Consider the following 10,216-nt stretch of genomic DNA (forward strand, 5'->3'; position numbering starts at 1 on the left):
GGAACTACCAGAATCCCACATCCATAGTCCCAACATATATACACAACAGCAACAGGAAAAATATTCAAAAATGTCAAATTTCATATTAAGGCAAACAAGTAATTCTAGCCTAGCATACTGCACAGAATTTAGGTAAGGTAGTTTGAGCAAATACATCAATTTAATCACTTAGACACACTTTTCTAAGCTAACAACAGGCTTAATAGTGCAAGTAATAAAAATAGGAAAGGAAACATACTAGAAATTACTTAACGAAAAACCGGATTTCCACCAATTAGCACAAGTATGCACTTGTCACCTCACATACAAGGCATATCAATTGCCAAATATACCAAATCCTAAGGGGAAGATCCCCCACACAAGGTTAGGTAAGCAACTTACCTCTAACCAACTCAAATCAATCAGAAACCACGCTCTTGCCACGAGTACTCGACTCCAAATGGCCCGAATCTAGTCAATTCAATTTCATAATGTAAATAAAAATTCAAGTAACTAATTTTACAATTAAATTCTAAGCTAATACGCGAAATTAGGTAAAATGACCAAAATAACCCTCGGGCCCACGTCTCGGAATCGAATAAAATTTATATTTTCAGAATCCTCACACTCTCACGAGTTCATGCATACCAAATTATCCAAATCTTATGTCAAATTCCCAATCAAAAGTCGAATTCTAGGTCTAAGAACTTTCTTCCAACTTTTTCCCAATTTTTCACCTCCAATCCGAAATTAAATGATGAAAGTAACTATAAATTGATGGAATATAACTAGAAAGGGTTAAAAAATTGTTACCCAATGACCTCCTCTTCAATTTCCTCACAAAATCGCCCTCTCCCGAGCTCCAAATTCAATTTCCAACTTTTGAAACTAAACCCTCAAAATTTCATATTTCTGCACAGCTATTACTACATCCGCGCTTTTGCGCAACAATGGCCGCACCTGCGACCTTTCACTTAAGACTAGTTTCCGCATCTACGACTCCCCATCCGCAAATGCGGTACCACTTTAACGGAAATTCTACCGCTTCTGCGGCTCCTGTTGAACCTCCTCATTTCCGCTTCTGCGACCATAAAGCCACTTCTGTGGTGCCGCACCTGCGGTCCTATACTGGCAGGTGCGGTTATGACAGAAAACCAGCAGTTAAAGCTGCAACTCCAAACTCTAAAATCCTTCCGTCAACCATCATAAATCACCCCGAGGCCCCCGGGACCTCAACCAAAAGCACCAACAAGTCTAATACTACTGTCCAATCTTATACCAATCCTTAAAATACCTAAAACAACATCGAAACGTTGAATGAACCACAGATTCAAGCCTAAGAACCCTAAAACTCTAGAAATACTCTTTCATCAAAAAGTCTATCAAACTTCGTCTGAATAACCTGAAATTTTGCACACACGTCACATTCAACTCTACGGAGCTAGTCCAACTTCCGAAATACCATTACGAGCCTGGGATCAAAATCTCACTATCAGACGGGAAACTTCAAAATTCGACCTTTCGGCATTTCAAGCCTAAATTAGTTACAAACCTCCAAAACATAATCCAAACACGCCCCTAAGCCTGAAATTACCCAACAGAGCTAATCGATTCATCGGATTTCCATTCCAAGGCCATCTTCACACTGCTCTGATTACTGTCAAATTTCCAACACTTAAGCTCTAATTTAGGGACCAAGTGTCCCAAAACTCTCCGAAACGCAAAACCGAACATCTTGCCAAATCAAAATAGCAGCTATAAACACGGGAAAAACAGTTAATGGGGGATCAGGCGTAAATTCATAAGAAAACCGACCGGGTCATCACGTGTAACTAGTACGCTGCATGACATCTAGGGTTGCTACCTTTTTCCTGAATCTAGATCATGCATAGAGTTGAGTCGTAAGTGTTCGTCTCTAATATACACGTTGTTTTCTTTCAGCAATGCCTTTGACTAGGAAGTAAGCGATTAGTAGAGGGCTTGATACAGTTGCGGGAGAGGGTACCATAAGGTGCCCCAAGCCATAGCAGGCCAAAGTGAGGCTTAGAATGAGATGCCGTCTAATACCTCATCTACTCCATCTCCTCCAGAGGATATTAGGAGGCACCCAACACCTCCAGTTCCTCTGTCTGGCACTACATACCAGGATATGCAGAGTACCTTACAGTTGTTGACTAGCTTGGTAGCTGCTTAGACTCAAAGGTAGAATACAAGTGCTGCTGATAAATGGGTTAGTACGAGAGTTTGTGAGTTTATTAATTTAGATCCTCCAGTGTTTATCGGATCAGACCCCAAGGAGGACCCGCAGACCTTTATTGTCAAGGTTCATCGTACAATGCAGGTTATGCATGCTAGTGGTACGGAGGGAGTAGAGTTGGCTTCTTCTCGGTTATGGGATTTAGCGGTTCTCGAGTATGATAGTTGGGAGAGATCCAGGGGTCTGAATGCTCCTCCAACGGTGTGGAAGGAATTTTCTGAGGCCTTTCTTCATCACTACTTGCCAGTTAAGTTATGACGAGCTAGAGCTAATACGTTCTTGAACCTTCGACAAGGTAATATGAATGTGCGAGAGTATAGTATGCCGTTTTATTCTTTAGCAATGTATTCTCCCCATATGGTGGCCGAGATAAGCAATAGGGTACACCTATTTGTGAATGGGCTAGGACCATATCTGATAAATAAGTGCACGACAGCCTCCTTGGTAGAGGGCATGGATATTTCCTTTATTAATTATTCTGCCCAGACACTAGAGGATCATAAGCACCACCAAAGGGCATATAGGGCGCAGGATAGGGGCCAACATAAGAGGGCATGATTTGCAGGATATTCTGATGATTTCAAAGGCACTGTCAGGCCCTAGTGTTCGAGGAGTTCGGTGCCTCTTGTAGCTAGTGCTCCTCAAAAATTTTAGAGGCCTCGATATGATCAATTTACCTATTCTGGTGCAGGTCAAAGTTCGCGGGCATCAGGCTCGCAATATCATAAGGATACTAGTCAAACGAGACCCATAACACCACATTGTGATCAGTGCGGCAAGGCCCACTTTGGACTGTGCCGTCAAGGTTCTAATGCGTGCTATTCTTGCATGCAGTGCCGAGTTCGAGTGGTGCTCAAAATCAAATTTATGCTCTAGTAGGTCGACAGGATCTTGAGTCGTCTCCAAATGTTGTTATAGGTATATTGTCTGTGTTTTCTTACGATGTGCATGTGTTGATTGATACAGGATCTACATTATCATATGTTACACCCTTTATGGCTAATAAGTTTGGCATTGAACCTGAACTGATAAGAAAACCATTTGCAGTATCTACTCTGATAGGAGATTCTGTGATTGCTAGAAGGGTATATAGAGGTTGCATTGTGATGATTTGTAGTCATCAAACCTTGGCAAATTTATTTGAGTTAGAAATGTTGATTTTGATGTGATAATGGGAATGTATTGGTTAGCCTCATGCTATGCAAATGTTGACTGTCATATGAAGATGGTTAGGTTTTAGTCTCCTGGTGAACCCGTCATTGAATGGAAGGGGAACACTGCTACGCCAAAAGGTAGGTTTATTTCCTATCTTAAGGAAGATGATCTCAAAAGGTTACATTTATCATCTCTTTCACGTTAGGGACACGGAGGTGAAGCCGCCTACTATACTATAAATCTCCGTGGTCAATGAATTTCTAGATATTTTCCTAGATGAACTCCCAGGCCTTCCTCCTGAAAGGGAGATTGAGTTTAACATTAATGTGTTGCCTGACACTCAACCCATATATATTCCTCCATACAGGATGGCCCCAACAGAGCTGCAAGAGTTGAAGGCGAAGTTGAAGGACTTGCTGGATAAGGGCTTTATTAGGCCTAGCACTTCACCTTGGGGTGCGCCAATTTTTTTCGTGCGGAAGAAAGACGGGTCGTTAAGGATGTGTATCAATTATGGATAGTTGAATAAGTTTACTATAAAGAACAAATATCCACTTCCAAGAATTGACGACCTTTTTGACTAACTCTAGGGTTCCAAGTATTTCTCCAAGATTGACTTACGTTCAGGATAACATCAGGTGAGGGTTACAGAGAAGGATATTCCAAAGATAGCCTTCCGGACAAGATATTGGCACTTTGAGTTCTTGGTGATGTTGTTCGGGCTAACAAATGCCCCAGCAGTTTTTATGGATCTCATAAATACTATATTCAAGCCCTTTCTTGATGTGTTCGTGATCATATTCATTGATGACATTCTGGTGTATTCTCGTTCAGAGGCGGAACATGCGAGCCACTTGCGGATAGTATTATAGATACTTCAGGATGGTACATTATATGCTAAGCTCTCTAAATGTCAATTTTGGCTGGAGTCAGTAGCATTCCTTGGCAATGTGATATTTGACGAGGGTATTAGTGTCGATACTAAAAAGATTGATGCAGTGAAGAATTTGCCTAGACCTACAACACCATCAGAAGTCCATAGCTTCCTAGGACTAGCAGGATATTATAGGTAGTTTGTAGTAGGTTGTTCCTCTATATCATCACCATTGACTAAGGTAACACAAAAAGCTACCAAGTTCCAGTGGTATGATGCTTGTGAACGTAGTTTTGAGTAGCTAAAGAATCGATTGAAGTCTGCGCCAGTGCTCACTCTCCCTAAAGGAACAAAAGGTTGTGCGATATGTTGTGACGCCTCAAGTATAGGTTTGGGGTGCGTATTGATATAGTGTGGGAAGGTGATTGCTTATGCATCAAGAAAATTGAAGAAGCATGAAAAGAATTATCCAACCCATGATTTGGAATTGGCTGAAATAATATATGCTTTGAAGATATGGCATCACTACTTATACAACGTCCATGTTGACATCTACACAGATCACAAGAGTTTACAATACATCTTTAAGCAGAAGGAGTTGAATTTGAGGCAACATAGGTGGCTTGAATTACTGAAAGACTACGACGTCGAGATATTGTATCATCTTGGTAAAGCCAATGTTGTGGCAGACACTCTCAGCCGTAAGTCAATGGGAATCTTAGTACATATTGAGGCAGGTAGATGGGGGTTGACTAAAGAGTTTTATCAGCTAGCCAATATGAGAATCAGATTGTTAGACTCTGATGACAGAGGTGTTACTATACAGAATACTGCAGAATCATCTTTGGTAGCCGAGGTAAAAGCACGTCAATATGAAGTTCCTACCTTTGTAAGATTGAGAGAGGGCATTCAGCAGTGTAAGATTACAGCTTTCGAGATCAGAGAAGATGGGAAACTGAGATACCAGGGCCGATTATGTGTACCTAATATGGTAGGGTTGCAAGCGAAGATTATGATTGAGATTCATCAGTCCCGATATTTCATTCATCCCGGCTCGACAAAGATGTATCATGATGTTAAGGAGCAATATTGGTGGGATAACATGAAGAAGTCTATTGTAGAATTTGTACCCCAGTGTCCTAATTTTCAACAAGTAAAGATTGAACATCAAAAACCCGGTGGATTGCTTCAGAATATAGAGATTCTGACCTTGAAATGGGAATTGATTAATATGGACTTCATTATTTGATTACCTCGCTCTTATCATAAGTTTGACTCTATCTGGGTGATAGTTGACCGACTTATAAAATGTGCCCATTTTTTGCCACTTAAGATAACTTACATGGCTGAAGATTATGCGAAGTTGTATATCAAGGAGATTGTTAGGCTTCATGTTGTGCCGGTACCTATTATATAAGACTGTGGATCTAAATTTACGGCTAACTTTTGGAGGTATTTTCAGAAGGGTTTAGGCACACAAGTGAATCTCAGCACTGCATTCCATCCGCAGACTGATGGACAGGCTGAACGTACCATTCAGACACTTAAAGATATGTTATGAGCATATGTTCTAGATTTCAAGGGGAATTGGGATGACCATCTACCACTCATATAATTTGCCTCCAATAATAGCTACCATTATAGTATTAAAATGGCTCCATACAAAGCACTGTATGGGAGAAGATGTAGATCACCAGTTGGATGGTTTGAAGTCGGTGAAATGGAATTATATGGTCCCGATTTAATTCACCAAGACATTGAGAAGGTGAAAGTGATACAAGAACGACTGAGGATGTCGCAAAGCAGGCAAAAGTCTTATTTTGATGTACGATGTCGTGATCTGGAGTTTGAGGTTAGTGATTTGGTTTTCCTGAGTATCTCGACGATTAAGGGTGTTATGCATTTTGGCAATAAGGGTAAGCTGAGTCCGCAATATATCGGTCCATATAAAATTCATCGACGAATTGGACAGGTTACTTATGAGTTAGAATTGCCATATGAATTAGAATTTGTACATCCGGTATTCCATTTATCTATGTTGAGAAAATATATTGGAGACCCTTCTCGAGTCATCCCTATCAAATATGTACAAGTTATAGAGGATCTATCATATGAAAAAGCGCAGTGGCTATATTAGATCGACAAGTCCGCAAGCTGAGAACAAAAGATGTAGCTTTCGTCAAAGTATCATGGAGGAACAAGAATATGGAAGAAATGACATGGGAAGAAGAAGAGGAGATGATGTATACATACCCTTACCTGTTCCAAAATAAAGATATCGAGGATGCTAGGGGAACGCATGACGCATTAGAAGGTGAAACAACTCTATGAGGTAAGCAATAGCTTGAGAATACTCTTCCTTAATACAAAATGGTGATATGTAGATAATGTACATATCCATTATGCTTTATATAACCTTGTGATTCCATACGTTTGGCTTAACTGCTTGCAAGTTTGGCTAGTGACCCTTTTATAAGGGACAATCGACTGGATTTCCGTTGGAATCCACGATGATTTGGACTCCCCATAAACCCTCACATTCGAGGATTAATGTTTCTAAGGGAGGACGGTGTTACAAACCATATTCAGGTACGTTAGTTTATGCCATAAGTTAGTCAACATAAATGACACAAAGGTGTATAAGGGTGGTTAACAAGTATTAAAATTTAAACGAAGCAAGGATGTTGTCAGCCATATTTTCGGGTAAACCTAGAGGTGCTTAATACACTCAAGAGGTCATTTTTAATGTATTTGAATCATATAATATTTGTATCATAAGTCTTGAGGTCAAATGAGTTATGAAACAAAAGTAGACAAAAGTTGTCGCAACTTACATTCATAATTTTACTTAAACTTTAGGTCAAATATTACTAAGCTTCTATCCTAATTTACTTGTAATTATCGGGTGATATAACCAAAAAAATTAAGATCTATAAGTCTGGTTTCCAACACATTCAACCGTTCATCGATACGATATCAGAGTAGAGAGATATTCTTGCTTTTGCGAGACTGTGCCAAGCACCTCTCTATCGGTCCCACATAGTCGGTTTAAGAGATATGGACAAATAAAATATGCCTAGAACCCATTTTAAGTCATTCATTTTTAGTATATTCAGACCTTAGAACCCTAGAAATAACCTCTCAAGGTTCTATCAAGATTCAAGACCCAAACAAAGGGCAAACAACACAAATCAAGTGTCGGGAATCCCGTGACGCTAGTAAGTTTCTTGTTCTTCTTGTTGTTGCTCATATTTATTTTCTCATAGCTCATGTGGGAGATTGTTTTAAGGGGTTTATGTTATGTAAATAATCCCTCAAGTTTTTAATATAAACCATAGGTAATTTCAAGCCTTCTAAAGTGATTCTAGTACCAAAAAACCCTAATTGATTGCCAATTTTGCTTCCTTGTTGTTGTGGCAGCATTGGAGGGATATTTCGTGGAAAATGAAGGTCAAATTGGAGTTGTTATTTCAGTATAAAGGTAAGGAACCTCTTACTCTACATGTATTTAAGATTATCCAAGTTGCGGCTAAGTCATTGAAGCTAAAACTTGTGAAATATATATCAAAAGGCTTGGTAGTAATGTTCTTGGTTGATGGACTATTTTAGGTGGCTCAATATGATTAATATTGATGTTTTTTGGGCTGTTTGGTGATTTTTTTCACTTGTGGGAAGTCATATAAATAGGGGAGGTGCTGTCCGTTTCATCGTAAAATAGGTTGTGGTCGGTACATAATAGTTACGACGCTTAAACGTTAATGATAGTGTCATTTCTCATATTGTAGACTATGGAATCATGACATTTTCCTAGATTGAGGTTGGACAGTATATACAAGGTATTTGAGGCTATCCCTTTCCTTCTTTTGCCCGACTCCGATTGTACATAATGTAATGAATGAGCTTCCAAAGATACTCTACTCTTAGAAGCTAGCAGTACTTACATTGCTTCCCCTCTTATGGAACGATTGATGTTGATGTTGCTTCTCTTATTCTTATGTTTTCAATGTTGTTGGTTCTTCCTAATTCGTATAAGGTTCATAGTGAAGAGTTAGTCCTAATAACGTGTATAGAGGATACTGACCTTACGTCACCCCGAAAGGTTTAGAACGTGATTCCATGAGTCGACCATGCATTATATATATGAATATATTTTACTCCACTGAGCCACGCTATAGTCGGCTGGGTACGACACCTATTGTGCAACCACTAATCAGTTGGGTTTTACCAAGATCCATGTGGCCAGGTATGATTCTATCGAGCTTTATGATGGCTGGGTACATTTTTACCGAGTTCTCTTTGAGGCCGGGTAAAATATGATGACGATGATGCCCACAGAGGCGTGTGTTTTAAAAGTTTATGTATATATATGTTTGTATCATGCATTTCATGTCAGTACCCCACAGATGTACCCAGATGTTACAGGTTGTATATTCTCAATCCTTATTCACATTACTATTCATACTTATGCTTTCCTGCCTTGCATACTCAGTACTTTATTCGTACTGACATCCTTTTTATTTGTGGATGCTTCATGTCGTGTTGCAAGTCCTGATAGATGGGTAGACGCAACTCCCCCACCATGTTCAGCAGTTTTTAGCAAGATCCCTTCTCCGGACTTGCCGTGGTCTTGGTATGAATTTTTGTTATAGATATTATGGGTATGTTGGGGCCCAGTTCTATCTATGTTGCAGCACTTATGTTCCTTTAGAGGCTCATAGATAGGTGTCGACTCATGTATAGTTTGGTATGCCTTGTCCGCTGATTTTTGTTGTATAGTCTTTCATGGCAACGTGGTAGCTCGTACCATATATATAGTTTCCTGACTGTCTGGTTATTCCATTTTAAGTATGTTCATGCCATTATATTTCATTTGTTGGTTGGTTATGATCTATATCTACCATTTATATTGATCTAGTCCTTAAAGATAATAAGGAAGTTTAGATAAATTGTACGTTGGTGCTCGACAAGTATGTCCCGGGTGCTAGTAATGACCCTCCAGTTTTGGCTATGACATGAAATATCCAACCTCACAAGTCTATTAGACAAGGACTGAATACCCAAAGCTAATGGCCTCTCCTCTGCTGAAATGAACGCCAAACTTCCCATACTCTCTGCCTTTCTACTCAGGGCATCCGCAACCACATTCGCCTTGCCCAGATGACAAATGATGGTAATATCGTAATCCTTTAGTAACTCAAACCACCTGCGCTACTTAAAATTGAGATCCCTCTGCTTGAACAAATGCTGCAAGCTATGATGTTCGATGTATCCCTTACAGGACTCCCCATAACGATAATTCCTCCAGATCATAAGAGCATGAACTATCGCGGCCAACTCTAAATCATGTATGGGCTAATTCTTCTCGTGGGGCTTCAACTGTCGTGAAGCATATGCAATAACTTTACCCTCCTGCCTCAATACACAACCCAAACTAATGTGTAAGTGTCACAATGCACAGTATACATCCCTGAACCGGAAGGCAGCACTAAGACCGATGCTGAAGTCAATATGGTCTTTAGCTTCTAAAAGCTCGCCTCACAATCATTGGACCATTGGAATGGAGAACCCTTAAGGGTTAATCTTGTCAAAGGTGGTGCGATAGATGAGAAGCCCTCCACAAACCGGTGATAATAACCTACTAACCCCAAGAAGCTCCTGATCTCGATCGCCGTAGTAGGACAAGGCCAACTCTGAACTACCTCGATCTTCTTGGGATCTACCTTAATACCCTCTCCTAATACAACATGCCCCAAGAATTCCATAGAATCTAACCAAAACTCACATTTGGAGAACTTAGCATATAGCTTTTGTTCCCACAAGGTCTGAAGCACCACTCTTAAATGCTGCCTGTGCTCATCTATGCTACACGAGTAGATCAAAATGTCATCAATGAAGACAATGACAAATGAATCAATATATGGCCAGAATAGCCGATTCATCAAATCTATAAA

At 39.9% G+C, this 10,216-nt stretch overlaps 1 protein-coding gene across 1 annotated transcript; it reads left to right on the top strand.

The window, feature by feature from the left end:
* Positions 1 to 5,916: 5,916 nt before the first annotated feature.
* On the top strand, positions 5,917 to 6,596 carry LOC138890336 (uncharacterized). The gene is made up of 2 exons (XM_070173716.1): positions 5,917 to 6,181; positions 6,391 to 6,596. The coding sequence occupies exons 1-2, from the start codon at positions 5,917 to 5,919 to the stop codon at positions 6,594 to 6,596; spliced, it is 471 nt and encodes a 156-aa protein (XP_070029817.1).
* Positions 6,597 to 10,216: the final 3,620 nt, after the last annotated feature.

This window comes from Nicotiana sylvestris, chromosome 4, assembly GCF_000393655.2.
Source record: "Nicotiana sylvestris chromosome 4, ASM39365v2, whole genome shotgun sequence".
Classification (NCBI taxonomy): Eukaryota; Viridiplantae; Streptophyta; class Magnoliopsida; order Solanales; family Solanaceae; genus Nicotiana; species Nicotiana sylvestris.